This window comes from Microtus pennsylvanicus, chromosome 3, assembly GCF_037038515.1.
Source record: "Microtus pennsylvanicus isolate mMicPen1 chromosome 3, mMicPen1.hap1, whole genome shotgun sequence".
Lineage (NCBI taxonomy): Eukaryota > Metazoa > Chordata > Mammalia > Rodentia > Cricetidae > Microtus > Microtus pennsylvanicus.
In genome coordinates this window covers 63,289,814-63,315,112 of record NC_134581.1, presented here as the reverse complement: position 1 = coordinate 63,315,112, position 25,299 = coordinate 63,289,814, and the positions used below count along the sequence as shown (strand labels likewise).

Genomic DNA, 25,299 nt, shown 5'->3' with positions numbered 1-25,299 from the left:
GGCTCATGTGACATTTCAGACGTATGTTCAGAAGAACTGGAAACGTGTCCACACACACGCACACACACACACACGCACACACACACACACACACACACACACACACACAATGTGCAGATGACTGTTTCCAAATGTGCTGGTGGGAATATCCAGAACAATGTCAAGTGGTAGCAATAATATGTTCTTGTCTTGCCTCTGGCTTTCAAGATAGAACTTCTCAGCATCTGTAACCATGGAAATTATGCTGACTTCTACAATTGCAATAAACTAAAACACATTAAAATGTAAACATGACTATTCAAACCACCCTATTCATAACAGCCCCACAGTGGGAATAACCAGACTCTCCATCAGATGATGAGTGGATTGGGCCAGAGAGATGACTCCATGGAAAAGGTGATTGCTTTCAAGTCTAATGACCTGAGTTTGACACCGTACCCCTCCCTCCCAAGGTGGAAGAAGAGGGCTGAACGATGAAAGTTGTCCTCTGACCTCCATGCAAGCTGTGGCACTCCAATCCCAATAAATAAACATAGTTTTTAAATTTTTTTCAAGCTGGGCAGTGATGGTGAATGCCTTTAGTCCCAGCATTCAGGGTGCAGAGGCAGACAAATCTCTGAGCTCGAGATTTGGTCTACAGGGCAAGTTCCAGGACAGCTAGGGCGTCACTGAAAGACCCTGTCTTGAAAAATCAAAAACAAAACAAAACAAACAACAACAACAAAACCACAAAAATTTCCAGCTAGTATGTTGATGTAATGCTGTGGGACAGTGGTCTGAACCCTGTTACTTGTATTTTAAATAAATGCTGATTGACCATAGCCAGGCAGGAAGTATAGGCGGGGCAATGAGAACAGAGTTTTGGAAAGTGGAAAGATTTAGTCTGCAGTCATCACCCAGACACAGAGGAAGCAAGATGTGACTGCCTCGCAGAAAAAGGTACCGAGCCACTTGGCTAACACAGACAAGAATTATGGGCTAATATAAGTTATAAGAGTTAATAAGAAGCCTGAGATACTAGGCCAATCAGTTTCTAATTAATGTAGACCTCTGTGTGATTTCTCTGGGACTTAACAACTGCAGGAACCGGCAGGAGAGAAACCTCAGTCAACAATGCAATGGAATAGAAACCTGCCAGGGCAAGGAGTGAGAACAGATTAACATTATATTATGGGCTAAATAGTATTCCTCCAAAATTCTTGTGTGGAAATTCTAACCCTATGTCAGACATGGTGAAGCACCCCTTCAGTCCTAGCATTTGGAAGGCAAAAGCAGTGGATATCTGTGAGTTCAAGGCCAGTCTAGTCTACAAAGTGAATTCTAGGACAGCCAAAGATACACAAAGAAACCCTGTCTTGAAAAAAAAAACAGAAAGAAAGAAATCCTAACCCTTAGTACCATAACATGTAGCAGCATCTACAGATAGGACTTTAAAGAGGTGGTTCACACCTACAACTCATCCTTTAGAGTAGACTGAGGAGGACTGAAGCTGGAGATCTGCCTGTAAGACCCTGGAACAAAGGGGGGGAGGGACCCATAAAGCCAAATACCACATTATGTGGTTTTCTTTATATGAAATATCCACAGAAGGTACTATGGAATAATCCTTCTGGACACTATGTAAATTATACCGTGATTGACTTAATAAAGAAGCTGACTAGCCAATAGCTGGACAGGATAAGATTAGGCTGGAAAACCAAACTAAGGACACTGGAAAGAAGGAAGGTGGAGTCAGAGGAGTCACCACCACGACGTGGAGAGGATACGGGAGGTGCAAGATGAAAGAAAGGTAATGTCACATGGCAGAATTAAGGATTAATAAAAATGGGTTAATTTAAGAAATGGATTAATAACCAGGCAATGGTGGTGCACACCTTTAATCCCAGCACTCAGGAGGCAGAGGCAAGCAGATCTCTGTGAGTTCAAGGCCAGTCTGGTGTACAGATTGAGTCCTAGAACAGCCAAGGCTATACAGAGAAATCCTGCTTCAAAAAACCAAAAAAAAAAAAAAATAGATTAAGCCAGGCGGTGGTGGCACACGCCTTTAATCCCAGCACTCGGGAGGCAGAGGCAGGTGGATCTCTGTGAGTTGGAGGCCAGCCTGGTCTACAAGAGCTAGTTCCAGGACAGGAACCAAAAGCTACGGAGAAACCCTGTCTCGAAAAAATCAAAAAAAAAAGTTAAAAAAATGGATTAATAGAAAAATAGAAATGGACTAGTAATTTAATTTGTAAGAGCTAGTTAGTAATAAACCTGAGCTATTGGTCTAGAAATTACAATTAATATTAAGTCTCTGTGTTGGTTATCTGGGAACTGGCAGGGGTGGGAAAGAAAAGTCCATCTACAAGAAGACAAGCCATTGCTGTGCCTAGTACCACAAGCCTGTAATCCCATCTACTTGAGAAGCAGAGGCAGGCAGATGGAAAGTCTGCTAGGGAGGAGTAAGTTCAGGGCCAGCCCGGGCAATGTAGTGAGACATTATAAATGTAAGGAGCTAGCGATACAGCTCGGTGCTGAAGTGCTTGCCTAGCATATGAGAGACACTAGCTTCAATCCCAAGACTGGCCGAGGGATAAAAGGAAGAAAACAAAACAACCAAGAGGCTGGAGAGATGGCTCAGCATTTAAGAACACTTGCTGTTCTGGAAAAGGACCAGGATTTGGTTTCCAGCAGCCATATGGTGGCTCACAACTATCTGTTACTCCAGTTCTGGGGATCGTATGGCCTCTTCTGGCCTCCATGCACACTAGGCATGTATGTGGTACACATACATAAGGTAGACAAAACACTCGTGCATATAAAATTAGATTTTTTTAAAAACCATAGCAGCGGAAAGGAAATCAGAGGTTGTTTACCGTCAGTGGGGTGGGGGTGGGAGTGAGGGTCACCATTCTTGAACTGATATTATTTCTGGGCTGATGAGAAGTTCTGGAATTAGACAGTTGTCATGATTACATGCAGCAATAGCTATAATGAACAGCTGGTTTTATATCTTAAAAAGGTGAGTTTTATAGTTTGTGAGTTATAGTGTTCTAGACAAGTGTTCTACCACTTGTTCTGGGCCACATTCCTAGCCCTTTTATACAAAGCAAACAACAAAAGCAGACTTTCTCTGTTAACTTGTTTGATTTTTTTTTCCGAAATAGGTTTCTCTGTAACTTTGAAGCTTCTCTTGGAACCCATTCTGTGTACTAGGCTGACCTTGAACTCACAGAGATCTGTCTGCCTCTGCCTCCAGAGTGCTGTGATTAAAGGTGTGCACCTCCACCTGGCACAACTGGTTTCTATCAGGTATTTTGTCATATCAATGAAATAGTAACTAAGGGAAGCTGTGGTAGCTCTTTTAAGCCCAGCACTCAGGAGGTAGAGGCTGATGGATCACTGTGAGTTCAAGGCCAGGCAGAGCCATATTGAAACCTTGTGTCCTTAGTCAGTGTTCTATTGCTGAGAAGAGACACCAGGACCACAACTGTTATAAGAAAAAACATTTAATTTGGGCTTGCTTAGAGTTTCAGAGGCTTAGTCCATTATCATTAGGGCAGGAAGCATGGTGGCACTCAAGCTGGCCTGGTACTGAAGAAGTAGCTGAGAGTTCCACACTTGAAGGCAGCAGGAACAGAGACACACTGAGACTGGCTTGTGCTTTTGAAACCCCCAAACCCATCTCCAGTGTCACACTTCCTCCAACAAGGTCATACTCACTCCAACAAGGCCACACCTCCTAATCCCTCTCAATTAGTACCACTCCACGATGACCAATCATTCTCATTCAAACCATCACACCCCATATCAAAAAATAAAATTATAAACCGGATGGTAGCTGTGACCTCCCAGCAGTCAGGAGGCAGAGGTTGGTGGATCTCTGTGAGTGCAAGGCCACTTGGCACAGAGAAGTCAAGGAGAATTTGGACAGGCCTAGCATGGACTCGCACCCCTTCAATCAAGTAACAGTTTTCTTTTTTCTTTCTTCCTTTCTTTTTTTTTTTAATAATTATTTATTTATTATGTATACAATATTCTGTGTGTATGCCTGAAGGCCAGAAGAGGGCGCCAGACCTCATTACAGATGGTTGTGAGCCACCATGTGGTTGCTGGGAATTGAACTCAGGACCTTTGGAAGAGCAGGCAATGCTCTTAACCACTGAGCCATCTCTCCAGCCCTTCTTTCTTCTTTCATTTTCTCTCTCTCTCTCTTTTTTTTTTATTTTAACTTTATTTTATGTGCATTGGTGTGAAGGTGTCAGATCTCCTGCAACAGGATCTTCAGACAGTTGTGAGCTGCCATGTGGGTGCTGGGAATTGAACCCGGATCCTCTGGAAGAGCAGTCAGTACTCTTAACCACTGAGCCATCTCTCCAGCCCCTCATTTTCTCTTTTTAATACATATTTATTTTTTAAATTATTTATGTTTCATGTGCACTTGTGTTTTGCTTGAATTTATATCTGTGTGAAGATGTCAGATCACCTGAAACTGGAGTTACAGACAGTTGTGAGCTACCATGTGGGTGCTGAGAATTGAGCCCTGGTCCTCTGGTAGAACAACCAGGGCTTTTAACCTCTGAGCCATTTCTCCAGTCCCTTTTCATTTATGTATTTATTTATGTATTTATTTCACCCAAAATGTCATTTCAGTTTTTGAAGATTTTGTTTAGGTTTATTTATGTGTCTGTGGGTGAGTGTGTACCACATGTGTGTGGGCACTCAGGAGGGTCAGAAGAGGATGTCAAATCCCCTTGGAGCTGAAGTTACAGGCAGTTGTGAGCCACCTGATGTGAAATAAACTTGAGTCCTCCGACAGAGCTGAAAGCATTCTTAACTATTGAGCCATCTTTTTCTTGTTCAGTATTTATTGTTTTGTTGTTATTGTTGTTGTTTTACTTTCTGAAACAGGGTTTCTCTGTGTAGTTTTGGCTGATCGTGAAAACCTGTTTCAAAAAAACTAAAGAGCAAATGAATAACAACCAAGGCAATGTTCAGAGAGTTTCAGGGTAGCTTAACCAGTGGGGACTTTAAGAAAGGAACAATGATTATAATGTTCATTGAGTCTTATAAGTTTTTCTACCAAATTAATAGGACCCAAGGAAGGAGTTATAGGAATGTTTATTGAAGGCTGACTGAACAGGAGTTTCAGGGACCTGGCCTTGAGATTCATGTCTGAAGTGGAGGGACAATCTTTGGATTGAGTCTATACCTGGATAGATAATGTCGGAATGTAATTGAATTAGAAGAAGGTGAATTAGTTTTTTTTCAGAGTTAATCAAAAGTTTACTCAAAGTGGGCCTGAACTAATCAGGTGAAGACTATGTGTATATGAGTTTTTGATACAGGGTCTTGCTATGATATATAAAACTCATACCCAGTCTGGATGTGTCACTATGTAGACCAGGTTGGCTCAGAACCTGTAGCGACCCTCCTTCTGCTTCCCAAGTGCTAGTATTACAGGCTCTTGCACCACCTGCTTAGAGGGGTTTGTTTTGTTTCTTTGGTTGTTGCTAGCCTGAACTCACAGAGATCCGCCTGTCTCTGCCTCCTGAGTGCTGGGGTTAAAGGTATTCGCCACCATTGCCAGGCAGAGGGGTCTTTAACAGAGGGTGAATCTATCAGAGAGCCTCTGCTGCTGGCTTAAGGAATAAACAAGGCACTGTGACAGAGTCTATGGAGGTAGGTTATGGGATGAAGACGCGAGGATGGCCTCTAGCTGCTAAGAATATTTTTGGCTGGTAGCAAGAAACAAACTCTGAATTGTGCCAACAACCTGAATGACCTTGGAAGAGGACTCCAAGTTTCAGAGGAGACACAGCTAACACACTGATCAGCCGTGTGAGACCCTGAGGAGGGAATCCAGCTTTCCTCTGCCTACACTTTTGAGCCAGAAAACTGGAAGGTAATGATGGGATTGTTTCAAACCCCTAGTTTCAGTAAGTTTGATCCCAGCCTTATTGAAAGGAGTGAGGCAAGTATTTGACCATAAACATCCGGGTGAGTCCCATGTTCGTGTGTGTGTGTGTGTGTGTGTGTGTGTGTGCGCGCGCGCGCGTGTGCGTGCATGCGTGTGTGTGTGTGTGTGTGTGTGTGTGTGTGTGTGTGTGTGTGCGCGCGCATGGACATGCATATTCACATACAAGCAGATCAGATACTAGAGGTTGACATCAGTTATCTTCCTCCATTACTTTCTACCTTATTTCCCAAGAGGAATCTCACTAAACTTGGAGCTTGGTGTTTGGACTAGAGCTGTTTTTGTGGGATCTGAAATCCGGTCCTCATGTTTACACAGAAAGCACCTTATCCACTGAACCATCTCCCTAGACCCCCCACCCCAAAATCCAATTTTTAAGTCTGTTTCCTTATCTGTAAAAATTATTGAGCGTTTTTTAAAAAAAAAAAAGGACAGGGGCTCACGTGACTCAAGCTGTCCTTGAATCACCCCTCCCCCCTCCCATCCTTCTGCCTCAACCTCTAAAGAGATTATTGGCCAGAAAACCACGCCCAGTAAGTAAAAAAGTATTTTTTGAGACACAGGCTGCAAAGGAGGTACTGGAACTCTAATTCTTTGCCTGTAGAATGCTAGGATCATAGCCTGCACCACCGTGCGGAGCAAAGCGGTTATTTTTATTATAGTTTGACGTTATTATCGGCACAAATCCAATTTTTGATAGCGCCTCCGTTGTCGGATTCCAAAACCTACAGGGTCCACTGTGTGCCCTGCCTTTCCTCCCGCTCCAGGATGTTCACTATGGGACTCCGGTCACAGGACCAGCAGCATCCGCAAAGCGCTGACTTAGTTTGTTCTCAACGTGCCGCCGTACCCCACGGTACCCCACCCGCTTCCGTAGGCGCGGGCTCCGCAGTGGGCCGGCCTTCGGCTCCGCCCAGCGTGCGTCGGTGCGTGAGTCCGGCCCCCACGAGCTGCTGAGCCGCCCGCGAGCTCACACCGGCTTCTCTTCAGCCTCAGACAGTGCGCTGCGGTCGCCGTCATGCTTGCCGCTGCCCTTCGTCGCTGTACCGCAGCCGCGGCCACCCGAGGCTTTCTGCACCCCGTCTCGGCCCCCAGCCCCGCCGCCGGTAAGGCCCGCGCCCGCCACAGCCCGCACCCGCGTGTCCTTGCTGTGACCTGGGCTCCCGCCGCCACTCGAGAGTAGGCTCCCCGGCGGCCTAGCCTTTGCCCTGCGAGCCGGCCGCCGAGCCCGGTGACCGCAGACCGTCCGCTGCCGTCTGGAGTTGTGTGGGAGACTCAAGGAAGTGCCCCCCCAGGCCTCCCTCCGGCCACTTCCTGGTGCTGGATCCACGACCCGTCAGGTGTGGACCTGCCGGGGTCGCTGAGGACAAGGGCTCAGCGCTCCTTTTCAGTCTCTGGGCCGTGACTGTTCCCGGCGCTGACCCCGCAGCCACCTGACCGGGAGTGGCCCCGCCGGCCTAGGGCGTCTTGACGAAGGTGACATTGAGCCTCCGGGCGCGCCGCCCGCCCTGCGTTTCCTAGAACACTATTCGATTTCCCAGTGGGACACAATACACTTTGAGTCTTAATCGGGCAATTCTCTGCTGGCGTTTTTTGTGTCACCTTCATAACTCGGTGCGGTCACGTTTAAGGACTGTTGAGCCGCGCTCTATATCCGTGTGTAAAATAGGTGACCGTATGTGGTGGTTTCTTATGGCTTGCAGCAGAGCCTGAATGTTGATCGTAAGAATGTTAACGTTTCCAAAGTTGGGTACCAAATACCCAGGAATCCTGGATGTACAAACATGGGAAAACTTCATGAATTCCCACTCTGCCCATTTAAAATTAGAAGCCTGAATGCTAGCTATGAAACGCTAAGTTTTGTTGCCTGTTTCCCGCTCTCTGTGAGCTGGAGATTTTGTGTCCATCACTGCCCGCCCACCCCCAGTGCTGGGACAGAACCCAAGGCCTCCTGCATACTAGATAATTGCTCTGCCGCTTAGTGCACTTGCCGCCTCCTCCACTAGCACTGTGTATCTTATTTTTGTTTGGTTTGATTTTGGTATGTCTCACTATGTAGCCCTAGCTGTCCTGGAACGCTGTGCAAACCAGTCCAGCCTTGAACTCAAAGAAATAGTCGTATTTTTGTGATAGGGCCTCTGTGTGGGCCCAGCCTGGCCTAGAACTCACAGAGGCCAGCCAGTAATTTAGTGCCTTTCTCCTGCCTCCCAAGGGCTGGGACTTTCGGTGGGAGCCACCACACCCAGCTTAAGTAAAGCTTTGTACTTTTAGTTACAGTAGTTGTGCGTGGATCCTGGTCTGTGGTGGTAGCTTATACTACATTATGAAATTTTGTTCTTGTGTGTTAATATAAAAATAATTCAGCCAGGTATGATGTCCCAGCACTCATAGGAAGGCAGCAGCAGGTGGATCTTTTTTGTATTCCAGTCCAATGGTGGCTCCATGTGAGAGACCCTGATTCACACACAAAAAAGTATCTCAAACACTGGGTGGTGGCGCACGCCTTTAATCCCATCACTTGGGAGGCAGAGGCAGGCGATCTCTGAGTTCCAGGCCAGCCTTACAGAGCTGTCACAAAGAGAAACCCTGTATCAAAAAAAAAAAGTAACTCAGACACTCCAAAATTATGTTTCCTTGATAATTCGAACCTAAAGAATATTTTTGCTTCATTTAATTTGTCTTTTATATTTGTTATATTAACAACATAACAATCACATAAGTATAGGGTTAGGGTTAAAAGACCCACGGCGTGTGGAGCTCACTTGCTCTTGCAGAGGACTGAGGTTCTATTCCCAGCACCCACATCCAGAGGATCTGACACCCTCTTCTGACTTCCTCAGGCACCCCATGAAGTGCAGGCAAAACATACATTTTAAAAAGCCAAGGAGATGATGGTGTTTTCAGAAAAATATGACACCTATTTAGAGAAACTGACTTTGTTAGTGGTGGGACTGTTCCTCTTTCTTAGTTAAGTTTGGACTATCCTGGTATTAAAATGCTGTCTAATTTTTTTTATATAGAGAAATATCGCGGAAATTTTTTGTTTTTGAGTTGGGGTCACCCCATAGAAACCTGGCCTGCCTGGAGTTTACTGTGTGGATCTGACTGATATCAAACTTGTAGCAGCCCTTCTGCCACCCTTTCCTGGATCCTGGGATTAGAGGCACAGCACCACACTTAGCTAGGAAATTTTTTTTTAAAGGAAAATATCTGCTTTTTCTTCTTTTTTTGGAGGGGAGGGCATTGCACTTCAGGAGTTTGTTATGTTGGGGAAATTTTCTGCTTTTTTAAAGAAAGTTTGGAAAATGTTAAAGGTTTATTGTTGTTTTTTAAGAAAACCATAGACTGGCCAGGCGGTGGTGGTGCACACCTTTAATCCCAGCACTCGGAGGCAGAGGCAGATAGATCTCTGTGAGTTTGAGGTCAGCCTGGTTTACAAGAGCTAGTTCCAGGATAGGCTACAAGGCTACAGAGAAACCCTGTCTCAAAAAATTAAAACAAAAGAAAACAAAACAAGACAAAAAACCCAAAAATCATAGACTAAAGTTCTCCTCTAGGTTTATCTCTGAGGCTTTCTATTGGTGTATAATTCAGAAGCCAAAGGCTTCATTTTAGATGATTGTACCATATATATGGTATACCCGAATACTGCCACAAGGGGGCAGTATTGGTTGCAAATGATGTCTATTCCTTTTTAGCTGTGTGACCTTGTACATACTAATTGACCTTAAACTTTAGTTGTCTTTTGGCAGTTGAGACGATGTTTTGGGTGCTGCACAGCTTTAATCCCAGGACTGGGGAGCCAGAGGAAGGTGGACCTCTGAGTTTAAGGCCAGCTTAGTCTACAGAGCCAGTTCCAGAACAGCCATGGCTACTACACAGAGAAATCCTGTCTTCAAACAAACAAACAAAAATATAATGTTTTGGTATCTGTGAGGTTTAAATTAGATAATGTAGCTCTTGACACCTTGACTGGCACAAAGGCTTGATATGGTCACGCCAAGTATAGTCTACTCGTCCTATATTTGGTTCGTGGTTGACAGAAATGTGCAAAGCATATTTGGTTTGTTGTGATTCTCTTCATTTTAAGGTTGAGATTTGTTATTGGTATGAGATCATACGTTTTATACTGAAAGTCAAAAAGAAGCTGGGTAGCCGGTGGTGATGGTGCACACTCCCTTAGTTCGAGTACTCAGGAGGCAGAGGCAGGCGATTCTCTGCGTTCCAGGCCAACCTGATCTACAGAGAGTTCCAGAACAACTAGGGCTACACAGAAAAACACTGTCAAAAAAAAGAAGAACCTGGACATGGTGACTTAGAGCTAGGGAGCCTGAGGCAGGAGGATCATTAAGAGTTACAGACCAGTCTGGGATAGAGTTGGGACCCCATCTCCATAAAATAAATTGAAGAAGGGTGTGTGGGAGTCCCTGGTTGGTTGGTGTTGGGATGCATTCTTTTTTTTTTTTTAAGATTTTATTTATTATGTATGCAGCGTTCTGTTTGCATGTACACCTGCAGGTCAGAAGAGGGCACCAGATCTCATAGATGGTTGTGAGCCACCATGTGGTTGCTGGGTCTTGAACTCAGGACCTCTGAAAGAGCAAGCAATGCTTTTAACCTCTGAGCCATCTCTCCAGCACCCGGGATACATTCTTTATAGCAGTAGTTCTCAACCTTCCTATTGCTGTGACGACCTTTAATACAGTTCATGTTCTGGTGACCCCAACAATTAAATCGTTTAGTTTCTACTTCATAACTATAATTTTGCTTCTGTTATGAATTGTAATGTAAATGTCTGATATGCAGAATATCTGATATTTAACCTCCAGGTTGAGAGCCACTGTTCTATAAGGTCTTAAACTTTCTGATAGGAATAATCTCCCTCCTTAGTCAGTTTGCTCCAGGGTCCTCTACCTTTTGAGAGTGGGATTACAGTTAGGACAGCATGTCCACCCAGTGTTTTATGTGGGTTCTGGGATCCAAACATACTGGGCTATTTTTCCAGCCCTGTTTTTCTTTTTCTTTTTTTTTTTTTTTTTAATTTAGAGGCAGGGTCTCTTGTAGCTCAGGCTGGCCTTGAATCTAAGGATAACCTTAAACTCCTGATACTCCTTCCCCCACCTCCTAAGTGAGTGTTTTAAGTCAAACTCTAGTCAGCCCTAGAAATTATGATATTCTGGCTCCTACATTCTTACCCTGGAAGGGTGGGTTTTTTTGTTTTTTGTTTCTCCTCTTGACAAAGTGCTGGACTGAAGCAGCACTTCGTATTCTTTGCAGGTGCTTAACCCTTAAGCCCTTGAGGTCTTGAGCTTTGCACTAAATAACCCTGCTGTCAGTTTGTTAATGTGCCCTGTGTATCATTTCCTTCTGTCCCTCATTCCTAGAATTACCACTACCAAAAGGGACTGTTCTTGGGGCCTTCTTGTCTGTTTAATTTTTAAGCAGAAAGCCATCTGATTGAACTAAATTTGAACACAAAGGATTAAAGAGCCCTTTATTGGATTTTATTTTTCTAATATATAGTGTTGGGTTTTTCTAAACTTGTAGAACTGAATGCCAAAAGCAGTGTTAGAAATATTTTTTGGGGCAGCTGGGTGGAAGGAGACTCCTGTAGTCTGGGTAGAAGAACATGACAGTAAATTTCTGATCAGCTTCTGCCTCTCAGGTGCCGGGTTATAGGTTTGAGTTACTACGCCCCACCTGCTCGATGTTGGAGATTGAACCCCAGGGCTTTCTGCATTTTAGGTAAGCATATAACCAACTGAGCTACCAGCCTAGAGTGATTTTTTTTAAACATTCTTATTTTCACTCTTCTCTTTTCTTCCTCTGATGGCCTTTAGGTTGTATCAAAGCACTGAATAATTACCAGAAATTTGTATTACCAGCCAACATGGTAGTGCATGCCTGTAATTGGAGGTAGAGGCAGGAAAACCAAAAGTTCAGGGTCATTCTTGTCTACATAGCAAGTTTCAAACCAACTTAGGCCACATTAGACCCTGTCTCAAAATGTACATGTGTGCATGTGCTAACACCACGCAGAACCCACTTAGGCAAAGAGAATGTGTTTGGGATGCTGGTGCTGGGGTGGAGGGGGGTGCCTGTATAATTTCTCTAAAAACAAAGTGTTAGCTATGTGTGCGAGAAAGAACTGGACCTGATCTAATTCCAGCTTTTGAGAGGCTGAAGCAAGAGGACGGAACTTTCAGATTAGCCTTCAGTATGTAGGGAAATGCTCTCTCAAGAGAAAAATAAAACCTATCTATCAATATATATATATAAATAAAACATTGCCTTACTTGTGGGAGGAGTGTCTAAGGACAGGTCCTTAGCTAATAGAATAGGTTCTACCCATTACTGGGTTTAGAACAATTTAAACTTTGTGGGACATAGGATAGTCTGGTTGTGTGTATACCCAGTGTTTGGTTTTGGTTTTATCTTACTGTTTTTTTTTTTTGTTTTTTTTTTTTATCTTTTTTTTTATCTTACTGTTTTTGAGACAGGGTCTTTCTTATAACCTTGGTGGGTCTGGAACTCAAGGGGGTCTACCTTGCCTCGTCCTCCTGAGTAGTGGAATTAAAGTGCCACCATGCTTAGCTCAAGTGATTGTTTTATAAGGGTTTATTCTGTTTTCTGAGATTTGATTTTACTCTGTAATCTAGGCTGGCCTCAACTTCCAAAGTGTTAGTATTACAGACGTGAGTCACTATACCCAGCATGGCCCCCCTCTTCATGTAACAGTTTGTAATTTGGATTCTAGGAAGGCATAATCAAATCTTTGAAGGGCATGACCACCTTGGCTTGAATTTACAGTTGCTGGTTGTCTGTTTTTATAGTTAGAAAACAAAGCTAGCACTCATATCCACACCTAGAAGTAAACAAAAGAAATTGGCTACCCTGAAGTGCTTTTCTAGGTTGAAGGTAAACCTAACAGTTGACCTAGAGTTAAAAAACTAGTCAGGCAAGGCCCTGGGATCTAACCACTGGGGAATAGAGGAATCAAACAAACAAAAAAAAAACTTAACTCTAGGAGGTTGTACATATACTTGGGTTTTTCTTTAGTAAATATTTAAGAGGAAAATTACTGGATTATATTGTTTTTTATAATTTATTTTTATTTTTATTTATTATGTATATAGTGGTCTGCATGTATGCATGCCAGAAGAGGGAACCAGATCTCATCACAGGTGGATGTGAGCCACCATGTGATTGCTGGGAATTGAACTCAGGACCCCTGGAAGAACAGTGCTCTTAACCTCTGAGCCATCTCTCCAGCCCCTATAATTTATTTATTGTTTTTTAATGTACATTGGTGCCTTGCCTGCATGTATGTCTGTGCGAGGGTGTCAGATCTTGGAGTTTGAGACAGTTGTTAGCTTCCATGTGAGTGCTGGGAATTGAACCTGGGTCCCTTGGAAGAACAGTCAGTGCTTTTAACTGCTGAGCCATCTCTCCACCCCTGTAGCTATGCTTTAATTTGATAAGAAATCACTAAGCAGTCTTTGAGAGTGGTTATACCATTTTATTCTTCCGCTTTAAGTAAGGATAACTTTAGTTTTTGAAAAGGTAGCTTAGAACTTCCAGGTAATCATGAGATAGAGGGTTATAAAATGTGGTGTATAAAATGTATTAGTCTTCCAAAATACTGAATATATGTGTAGTTTTGATTAAATGTTTAGATGTCAGCTACATTTAGGTTTAGAGACCTTTTTCCTTGTCAAAGAAGTTAAAACATATCTATGTCCAGCCCATTTATACATGTGTTCCAATTTGTTTGGGACCAGGATTGTGCAGAAAATTTGTCTGGAAATTGGGTCTTGGGCTGTGTGATCTTCTGGGACTAATAGCAGATATTTTGCTCAAGATGCGAGTCCTTTCATTTGATCTCACAGTCCTAAAGGGCTATTATACATTTTGTTTGTTTCTCTCCTTTTCTATCAGTTATATTTTTTATTTTTATTTTTTCAGTTATCATATTAAGGCTGTAATAAGAGCTGAAGAAATGACTCATTGGTTAAGAGCACTTAACTGCTCTACCACAGCACTACCGGAATTCAGTTCCCAGCACTATCAGAAGGCTCACAATGTAACTCCAGCTCCATGGCATCCAATAGCTCTGGCTCCTCAGGGTGCCTGCATTCATGTGAATATACCCACACACGGACAGTTTTACTTTTGTTAGTACTTAAATTTTGTTTTTCTTGCTTCTTGAGACTCTGTAGCCCAGGCTATGCCTAGAATTCACTGTAGGGCAGGCTAGCCTTGAAATTAGCCTAGGCCACATAGCAAGATCTGCCTCAAAAATAAAAAGACAACTTAATGCATTAGACAATATATGTTAAGCATTCTTTATATATTTTGTCCTCTTCTCTTGTTCTCTACTCTTTCTTCTGCCAGCTTCTATATTAAGGACATGATACAGCATTTACATTTCAAAATAGTCTTATTGCTATTGAAGTCATTGTTCTTTTCCTTTGTAGCTGTCCAGTCCATTCGCTGCTATTCTCATGGATCACATGAGACAGATGAGGAGTTTGATGCTCGCTGGGTGACATACTTCAACAAGCCAGACATCGATGCCTGGGAATTGCGTAAAGGTAATTGGAACATAGACATATCTGTCTGTTAGGGTGTGTAAATATGAACTATTTTCACTACTTTATTGAAAGCAACTAGTTTGAAACTCTGCACTGGAGGGTGTTTAATAACATCTTTGACCTCTACCTGTATTTGTGATAAATACATCACAATTACAAAAACCAAAACCATCTCCAGATATTGCCCAGTGTCAAAATTACCTACATGACAAACCACCCTCACTGAAAATGACTGCTGCAGATACAGGCTAGCTGAGTTACTAGTTCTGTGCCTTCAGCTAATGTACATGAGCAGTCATTTGATCCCCACCCCGTCTGAGGTTTTTGTTAGTGGTTTGTTTGTTTGTTTGTTTGGGGGGTTTTTTTTGTTTTTTTGTTTTGTTTTGTTTTTCGAGACAGGGTTTCTCTGTGGCTTTGGAGCCTGTTCTGGAACTAGCTCTGTAGACCGGGCTGGTCTCGAACTCACAGAGATCTGCCTGCCTCTGCCTCCCGAGTGCTGGGATTAAAGGCATGTGCCACCGTCACCCGGCTGGTTTTTGTTAGTTTTAAGTTATGAGTTGCAGATTTTTTTTTAAAGCAGAAATAAATTATTATTTTGTATTATACATAAATAATTAGTATTATGTATGTATCAGCCATTAGTTGTCCGTGTACTAACTATGTAAGTCATCTCAGACTTATATATAACTTATATAACCATGCAAGCATGGTTGTTACTTGCTTGTATTTTTTTTCTTCAAATTTTACAATAATAAAAGCAAGAAACCCAAGTGCTTTTTAACCTCTCTGCTGGAATGTAATGGCTCCATCTTGATGTAGCTGGGGAGGTTCTTACTGAATAACCTATGAAAAACAGCAGTTCTGCATTCTCCTCAAGTCTTCAATTTTCATGACGTGCCGTTTTGTGCAGACACAAAAGTAATCATGCCCTGTCATTTTCTGGTTGAATGTTTTTTGAGTCTTTACACTAATGTTTTTCTATAATGTCTTAATGCCTGATTTGGGTCTCATTATCTCTCTTTAGGTATTCTAGTGGTTTTTAGATGATTTAAAAATCCCTATATTGTATTCACAGTTAAGCATGTAAATTGACGACCTCTAAGGTGTTTCGTTTAATCTTAATACTGTTGCATAATTCTGCTAATTCTTTGTAGAAGATTCACAGTGTTCTTACTAGTTTGTTACATGTAGAATCCATTTTATAGATAAAATAACAGTGATCCAAACTAATGAGTTCACGTGTTCATGGTTCAGTAAGAATATAGAGAGCTATGCCATGGAAAGTAGATAGATAACTAAATTTTAGTGTTAAGAAGGATATTTCAGGTTAATGTGACTCTTCTTTTTTTAACTTAACAGGGATGAACACACTTGTTGGTTATGATTTGGTTCCTGAGCCCAAAATCATTGATGCTGCTTTGCGTGCATGTAGACGGTTAAATGATTTTGCTAGTGCTGTTCGCATCTTGGAGGTTGTTAAGGTCAGTAAGAGAATGATGCTAAAGTTGTTCCAGGAGTAGTTGGGTCATATCACTTATCAGAATTAGCCTTGCACATAATATTCTCTGAGTACAATTCTCCACGAAAGGACATATTCTGTAAGAAAGTTTAAGGAGCTGGGTGTGGTGGTGATTCCAGCACTCTTGAGTTCGAGACCAGCCTGGTATATAGAGCTAGTTCCGGACAGCCAGGACTACCCAAAGAAATCCTGTCTTGGGGGAGAGGGGTTTAAGGTTTGTAAGGGGAAAGTGACAATACCATTATGCATAATGAGTAAGATAATTGAGGGTTCTATAAGCTATCAGTCATTCAGCACTGGTAGTTAATTCAGTTAGGCCTTTAAATTGCAAGCAAATTCTAAAACTTTCCTTGTGTTAATTTTTCTGATGCCTGATGGGCATGTTTAATTACCTTTTCTTCTGTCATCACCACCTTGAACTTCTGATCCTCCTGCCTCTAGTTCTTAAGTGCTAAGATTACAGGAGTAAACACCTGGTTTTGTGGTTTAGGGACCAAACTGGAAGGCTTCAGTAGAATGCTTAGTGGGCATTTTACCAACTGACTATAACCCCAGCCCTGCCAATGTGATTAAAAGCTTCCCTAGTCTCATTTGTTAATAGAGATTGTTCTTACTGCCAACAGGACAAAGCAGGACCTCATAAGGAAATCTATCCCTATGTCATCCAGGAACTTAGACCAACTTTAAATGAACTGGGAATTTCCACTCCAGAGGAACTGGGCCTCGACAAAGTGTAAACTCCCGTCTGTAAGTAGTGTGTCCCTGACCAAGTCAGAAGAGGCAGTTCAGAGAGAGAGAGTGGTGGGTTGATGACAGCACTGCCCTGCTACGTTTATTTGTTTATTCATATGTGTGGGGAAGGGAAGCATGCTTGTGCCAGAGCAACTGTGGAATCCAGAGGACAGTTTACAGGAGTCAGTTTTCCCCCACCACGTGGATCCTGGGGATTCATCTCAAGTTGTCAGGCTCAGCAGCAAATGCCTTTACCTGCTGAGCCATCTCGAACAACCCCCAGATTACTATCCCTTAGTTTACATTGATCTGAGTTCTAGGATTACCTGGTTTTAAGCACTTTTCTAATCAAAAAGGAAAGCTAAGTACCAGTGGTAAAATTATGAAGAGGCCGCAGAGCTAGTCCCTGTAAGTTGACTGGGACTGTATCAAAAGCAGAAAGTGCCCCAGTGGTGAACTCCTGAGATTGTAGTAACAAAAGTGATTTTGGGTAAGATACCTTCCTCTCAGCACTTTGTTTGCTAATTCTTTGGATTTTTGTTTTTGTTTTTTTATCTCTACAGATGGGCTTCCCAAGGACTCACTGCTATTGCTACTTGATTAAAACAGTCGCCTGGAAATGTTTTATTTGAACAAATTTTCCTTTGAGTATCAAACCATGTAATAGTAACTTGGACTTTAATAAAGGGAAATGAGTTTGAACTGAAATTAGGTATTGTGCCATTTTTTGCATTGAGAAGTGGAGGCTGAACTGGGCATGGTGTCTCACACCATTAGTCCCAGCATTCAGGAGGCAGAGGATTTCTGGGTTTGTGGACAGCCAGGGAGCCAGAGAAAACCCCATCTCAAAACCAAAGTCATCAAGGTAGTCTGGAGGATGTGCTGTGTAGCAGCCAGCCCTTCTAAGTGCCTGTGCCTTCCCTGCCTGCTCGAGCAGCTCTGTTAGCTTAGACATCAGTATTTGTGTTTGCTGTGGTTGGTTTGGAATCCTTGTGATAAAAGATTAGAAAATGGTTTAGCCCTTGAAAGAACTAAGAAAACAATTTTGTTATACTTCAGAAGCCCCATAATACTGGAAAGTATCTCTCTGCTTTTTGCTTATAGGTCTGGGTGACAATGGTACAGTCAGATTACTGTAATAGGGAAGTAGTAAGTTGAAATTTAGATGCCTTGTGTTTAAAGCCATGTCAGGAGTTGTTGGTAAAACTAATTTTAATAAGTTTGGTTTTTGTTGTTTTTTAAGATATGCACTAAGTCCATGCATGCGTTCAATCAGTAAGCCTACTTTGGAAGGTATTGATACCACCTTTGATAAAACTTCACCCCTACCTGAAAACCTTTCTCTCAAAAGTTATGTGAACATACATATAGGTACTATGAGGTAATAAAAGACGCTTAAGGATGTGACATTTGAGAATTGGGATAGGGTGTTGTTAATCCTAGACCCCAAAGATAATTTTACTTAACTGTCTTATATTTGACCTTTTCACCACTGGAGTGGGAAGAAAGGATTCTTTTTCCCTCGAAGTTCTGATCCTCTTGCCTCTACTTCCCAAATAATAAAATTACAGGTGTATACCATCACACCCATCCAGGCTTTTAATTAGAAGAATTCAGAATTATTTAAATGGTCTATTTTCTTTCAATTAAATTTCAGCTAGGCATTTTGGTAAAAATGGTTTGCTATTTCATACATGATAGCACATGTCTTTAGTCCCACACTTGAAAGGCAGAGAGACATGTGGATCACTGAGTTCACATATAGTGAGTTCCAGGCCGGACAGAGCTACAAAAACCTTTTTGCTATGTGATATATTAGTTGTTTCCCTCTCAGGAGGGACATGATGATCCTAGCTTTTTGTCTTGATTTTCAAAACAGTTTCTCTGTGTATTCCGGGCTGTGTATAGAACTTGCTCTGTAGATCATCCTGGCCTCAAACTCAGGTTTCTGCTTGCCTCTGCCTCCTGATTGCTGAAATTGTTTGCCAAGATGGGCTTGGTGTTGCACTCCTTTAATCCCAGCACTTGGGAGGCAAAGATGTAAATCAGCAATCTTCTGTCGGTTGGGACAAAGCAGGAGAAATCTGCATGTAGACCCCAGGTGCTGATGAGCGCACTTGGTCTTGGTTTTTAGGTGGGCTGAAGCTTAGGAGTCTTGTTCTTTCCAAGGGAATGGATGTTAAGTCACATACAGACGTGGGCAATAAATGGCCATGTAAAGGCTGAGACAGCCCAAGACAATTTGTAATTAAGCACAAGTCTAGCCTCCCTCAATCACTGAAGTTTAAGACAATCTGTAAATGGTCAGAGCTGGTGCAGCTATGCCTTCTAGTAACTTAGTTCTCAGGCTTTTTTTTTTTTTTTGAGACAGGGTCTCACTATGTAGACTAGCTTGGCCTTGAATTGAGAGATGTGGCTGCCTCTGCCTCCTGAATACTAGGATCAAAGGTGTGCACCTACACCCAACTCCAGTTTTTTCATTTTTTTAGATTAATCTCCTGAGTGTATGTGCCTGTTGCCTGTGGAGGTGAGGAGGGTGGGGGCCAGATCTCCTGAAACTGGAGTCACAGGTGGCTGTGCGCCCTCCACCTTTTATTTATGTTGTTACTGTTTTGGGACAGTTTAACTATGGAGCCGAAGCTAGTCTTGAACTCCTGGTCCTCTGGCCTCTACCCCTGAATGCTGGACTTAAAGGCATGTACCACCACATCCAGCTGTGCCATTGTATAAAAGGAGCAACTAATAGCTTCTTTTCAACATGAAAACTGAACATTAAACCGAGTCATGTGTTTCTGGAAGTAGACAATACCAATAGCTAGGCATGGTAGTGCAAACCTGTAATTCCAGTACCTGAGAAATCAAGGATAGAGGATTCTGAGTTCAAGGCCAGTCTTGAATCTGCCTAAAAAGAAAACAAGTCCAACAAATAGTATAAGGTGGAACTCACCAAAGTAACAGACTCCATTGAGTTTGACTTTTTTTTTTCCTCAAAAAAACTTCAGTCGCAAATCCTTTCTTTTTTCCTACCCATCATTTTTTGCACAGTACTGGCCCACCCTGTGAGCTACGCTAGTTGTGGAACAGTTTCATATTTGGCCATTTCTGCAAGGATCTGGAGCTTATTTCCAGCCAAACTAAAGCACATCCCTTGGGGGCTAGAAAAGTCAAGTCTTGACACAGCCTTGTACCCTGCCACACACAGACTCAAGAGTGCACTTTCACCCTGCTTTCTAGCGTCTGAGTTATTTTTGTTACTGCAGAATCTGTTCTTTTTAAAAGACAAGGACTAACAGACCAGACTTGTCTGGAACTCTGGCCTTCACCTCCAAGTCCTGGGCTTGTACGTGTGTACCTTCATGTCTAGCTTCACGTCATCTTTGTTGTGTTAGAGATCTGTAGCCCCCTCCCCAAATAAACAAATGCCATGTGCATTCCAGGCAAGGACTTTACCACCGGCTCTACTTCCAGCCCTAAGATTGTATTTAAGTGTGGAAACATACCTGTGGCCAAGGTCTCTGGCAAGAAAAGTGTTCAAAAAAATGGTGGGAGCCGGGCGGTGGTGGCGCACGCCTTTAATCCCAGCACTCGGGAGGCAGAGGCAGGTGGATCTCTGTGAGTTCGAGGCCAGCCTGGTCTACAGAGCTAGTTCCAGGACAGGAACCAAAAGCTACGGAGAAACCCTGTCTCGAAAAATCAAAAAAAAAAAAAAAATGGTGGGCCTTGGGTAGGATGCCATGGTAGATCCTTGTTCATTTTATCATTGGTACAGCGACTACACCTGAATCTACTGCAGTTTCAAGCTACCTACTGTAGCTCCATGGTCACTGCCCTGCCTAGCAGGACTTCTGTGTCCCACCAAAACCATCTCTGCCACTGCAGACCATTTTAACTAAGTCTCTATCCTTCTATTTTATCAATACTCAGCTGACCTTCCTACTTAGCTAGTGACCAAGAATGAAGTACTCTTTTCCATCATCCTAAACAAAAAAAAGACCACCACACTCAAAGTCCCTCCCTACTACTTCCTGTGTATATCTCTACTTGTTTTCCTGACTCCCTGTAACTCTCTATAACTACTTCCTGTCAATAGTTGCTGCCTCCACCACTTGACCCAAGGTTTTATTTAATTAATGAAAACTGGGGGATTCACAATGTGATCAAATACTCTGCAATATTGTCTCCTTTTTATCTAAATAAAAAGGAAAGATTTTAACTATAACTCAGTAAAACTATATACAATAAGGACAACTATCAGATAAAAATTACACTTAAAATGACCAGTCCATTTGTATTTAGCATCTATGGAGAATTATTATCTATTCTATCTTGATCAGTCCAAAGTTTTGTACCTTAATCACTTTCTATCATAACTTGTATTACAAGCTAAAAATATCTTTTTAGACCTTAAAACATTTTCTTAGATAAACAAGCTTTTATGCCTCTCAACCTTTATAAACTTTACATCTATTTTGTTTCTTTTTTAAAATTGGTAAAAGGAAAACTGTAAAACTATAACTATCTAGTTTCCAACCCCTCAGAGACCTGAGAAGGATAAAATATTACCTGAGTAAACAGGAAGGGCAGAGCAAGCAACTTCCAAAATTAGAGAAATGACAGATACAGCTGGCTACCTGGATAGTCACCCAAGGTTCCTCTGCAATGTTAGGGCATCCATCTTTGGCCTATGGTGTGAAGTGGAATTTTGAAGGATTGATCTACTTGTCTTGGCAAAGTTTGACAGTCACTTTCTTTTGTGTCCTGCTTGTCCTATTTGGATAGCATACTGTCAGCAGTTGAAGAAAGGGCAATTTCTTGCCAGTGACTAGCTTTGTCATATTTAAAGCAAACTCCATATGGAGGTTCTTCAATACCCATCATCTTCTTTGAAGTAGATTAGGTGCTACAAGGAGCAGACATATCTCACTATCATGTTATGAAAACACCTTAAATGCCATATTCTATAGATCTCTGAAGTATTTGAAGATCATCCACCTAAAACATTGTGGGAGTGTCATATATCAATCTGTTGATTTCATTGGTTAAGCAATAAAGAAACTGCTAGGCCCATTTGATAGGCCCACCCTTGGGTGGAGTAAACAGAACGGAAGGCTGGGAGAAAGAAGCTGAGTCAGAGGGTCGCCATGATTTTCTGACTCCAGAGAGATGCAGGTTAAGATCATTCCTGGTAAGCCAGCTCGTGGGCTACAGCAGACTAGAAATGGGCTAGTCCAGGTGCGAGAGCTAGCCTAGAAGAGGCTAGATAGAAATGGGCCAAGCGGTGTTTAAAAGAATACAGTTTCCGTGTAATTATTTTGGGTAAAGCTAGCTGTGCGGGCGGCGGGGTGCTGGGGACGCAGCCCCGCCGCACCTATTTCAACAAAACATATCTCGGTTTGACTTTGAAAACATACCTGACTACAAGTTTGTTACAGGTGACTAACTACTAACCTGTATTTTTTAATTAGCCTAAACAGTTTGTATTAGTAGCTTTCAAGAACTAAGACTTGAGGGCTGGAGAGATGGCTCAGAGGTTAAGAGAACTGACTGCTGTTCTGGAGATCTTGAGTTCAATTCCCAGCAACCACATGATGGCTCACACCCATCTATAATGAGATCTGGTGCCCAGAACCCTATATACATAATAAATAAATTTTAAAAAATAACTAGGACTTTATTATATTACAGAGCTGGAAAGATGGCTTAGTGGTTAAGAGGACCTGGGTTCAACTCCCAGCACCCACATGGCAGCTTGCAACTGTCTGTAACCCCAGTTCCAGGGAATCTTACACCCTCACACCAATGCACATAAAACAAAGCTAAATAAAGTACTAAAAAAATTTTTAAAAAGAAATTTACATTTTTTTTTTATTTTTCGAGACAGGGTTTCTCCATAGCTTTTTTGGTGCCTGTCTTGGAACTAGCTCTTGTAGACCAGGCTGGCCTTGAACTCACAGAGATCCTCCTACCTCTGAGACCTTTACATTTTTAAAAGAGTTGCTGAAGTATAATACCTTAAACAAGAGTAGAAACATATATACAGTATGTTATAACAAAAATAACCTTAAATGTGTATCAATATACAAAAATTCATACCAATGTAAAATATTTGAGACTAGAAGTTGCTTTTTAGTTTAAAAGTAGATTCAATAATCTACCCTTTTATCTATAGTTGCTATATCCCCCCTTTTTTCTTTCATCCCTTATCCCCCATCCCATTTTCAACACTAGATAAGAGGGAAAGAAGGACAGAGGAAAGAAAAAGAACGAAATCTCTGAACCTAACCTTTGCTTAGTTTCCTCCCTGACCATGGCCAGTAACAAATTGGCAACCAACCCCCCTAATTGATGACAAATGTCCATAACCCACTGAACGACCAATACTCACCCATCCCATTTCTTAGGAATGTGGTCTTTGTGTTCTTAAAATTGCTTCCTGCTATCTGGAGGTGACAGCATCATAGAGGTCCCTGAGAAAACTGAGGTAATGTTCAAGTCCTAGGAGAGATAGCTGTATTATTTATTGTCCAGTCTCTGTGTGATGGGAAGGTGTAAAGCTTAACTGAAGCCCTGGCTGGAGCCGTCTGTAAGGCTGACCCATCTCATCTAGCAGCTTTGAAGTTATCCTGGATGCAGATTTTTAAGGAAGCACTCTGAGAGGCTGGATCACCTGGGCTACTTGTCTTCATTGGTATCTGGTTCATTTGTTCTAAAAACATACAAACTTTTAAAGGTAACATACATATCTGCATTAACACAAGTATGGACTATGTGGTATACATAAATTAGCTAAATATGATTCTCTGCTGTATCTTTGAGCAGGTAAAAGGCATCTGTCAACTTCCTAAGTCCGTTTGAACTGCATAATCAAACTGTGATGTAATCTATCCATGCCATGTGAAAGGATGGCATCTAATAATAAGTCGTGAGAACTCTGTAGTCAACAAGATTTATCCTGTCTCATCCACTCTCAGAGCTCTTCCCATGTAGAGGGATCAGCTATCTTGTAGTTTTTCTTGGTTTCTTCCTTCATGTCTGAAGCCAAGATTTTCAGGAGGGCTCTCCCAGTTAAATCCAATATTTATTAAATTTGAAGGAATTCATAGCTTTTCATTTCCTGTGGAAACAAAAGGGCATAACATCTCTCCCAACACAACACATTTCCTGACTTCCATTCTGAAGTTAAGACAGCCCTAGAATATATAGGCTGGTTTAATTTAGAAGTTTTTTTTCCCCACAATCTAATGTTTCTCAGAAGCTGTTGTTTTGCTCATCAGCATTTTAAAAATTTAAAAAGTTAATAAAGCACTGTGTAATCTATCTCTGAGGGGGTCTCTGTTACCCCTTTCTGTTTAATAAGCATATCTTTTAAAGTATGGTTAGATCTTTCTGTAACTGCTTTGTTCTGTAGGATTGTGTGATACACCTGTAATATGCTTTATGTTGTAAAATGCAAAAAACTTTTATTTCACCTTGTTCATCTGCATTCATTAGTCCAACATCAGTCTTTGCCACATCTTCTTTTTTTTTTTTTATTAAGGGCACCAGACCTCATCACAGATGGTTGTGAGCCACCATATGGTTGCTGGGAATTGAACTCAGGACCTTTGGAAGAGGAAGCAATGCTCTTAACCACTGAGCCATCTCTACAGCCCTTTTGCCACATCTTCTGCACACCCCAGAGAGCAGGGACCTTCTTTTTGAATTATCTCTAGAAAAAAAAAAGTTGTTTCTAGGAATGCCTTTTCTATAATCCCTTCTGAAATGACCTTGCTTGCCACAGCCAAGACATTTGACAGTGTGTCTTTTCTTAAAACCTTTAGAGATTACTTCGATTAAAGTTGTATCATAAGTATAAGATCCAATATCAGCTGTATTTCAAATCCATTCGTCTATTGGTGGCGATCTTGCCTTTAGAGGACTGACTACCTTTTTGCATTCAGAGTTGGCATTTTCAAAAGCCAAAGATTCGATTAATATTTGTCTGACTTCTGAATCTGTGCTATTCTATATACAGCTGATGTCAATCTTTGCAAAAAATCAGTGAAGGCTTCTTTTGTGCCTTGAATAATTTTAGCTAATGATCAGAACTCATTTCTAGTTCTTTAACGTTGTTCCAAGCATTTAAGGCTGCGAACTGACATAGCAGCAAGGTGTGGTCATCAAATCCAAATTGCATTTGCAATTCAGCATACTGGCCTTCACTTAGCAATTGATTTTAGGAAATATTAATACCTCTTGCCCTATTTTGTTCTTCTATGGCCCTAGTTTCCTCTTTCCACCATACATGCCATTGTAACTGAGGATCAGATTCTAATGTTATTGATGCCAATTCTTTCTAGTCTTGAGGGATGATTCTGTTCTGAGTTGCCCATGAATTTAAAATCAGCTTCACATAGGGTGGATGCATACTATATGAAACATCTTCCTTAAGTCTCCTCAAACCTAGTATTTCTATGGGATTACATTTAACTTTTCCATAATAATGTTGGTTTTGTAAT

At 41.9% G+C, this 25,299-nt stretch overlaps 1 protein-coding gene across 2 annotated transcripts; it reads left to right on the top strand.

Annotated features, from left to right (window-relative positions):
• The first annotated feature begins 6,868 nt into the window (after positions 1–6,868).
• On the top strand, positions 6,869–17,509 carry Cox5a (cytochrome c oxidase subunit 5A). Of its 2 annotated transcripts, none has more exons than XM_075965766.1 (5): positions 6,869–7,062; positions 14,434–14,550; positions 15,910–16,031; positions 16,693–16,816; positions 17,365–17,509. In XM_075965766.1, the coding sequence occupies exons 1-4, from the start codon at positions 6,975–6,977 to the stop codon at positions 16,804–16,806; spliced, it is 441 nt and encodes a 146-aa protein (XP_075821881.1). In that variant the 5' UTR covers positions 6,869–6,974; the 3' UTR covers positions 16,807–16,816; positions 17,365–17,509. The 2 variants fall into 2 exon arrangements, with proteins under 2 accessions (XP_075821881.1, XP_075821880.1); XM_075965765.1 differs by lacking the exon at positions 6,869–7,062 and adding an exon at positions 13,941–14,130.
• The last annotated feature ends 7,790 nt before the right edge of the window (positions 17,510–25,299 follow it).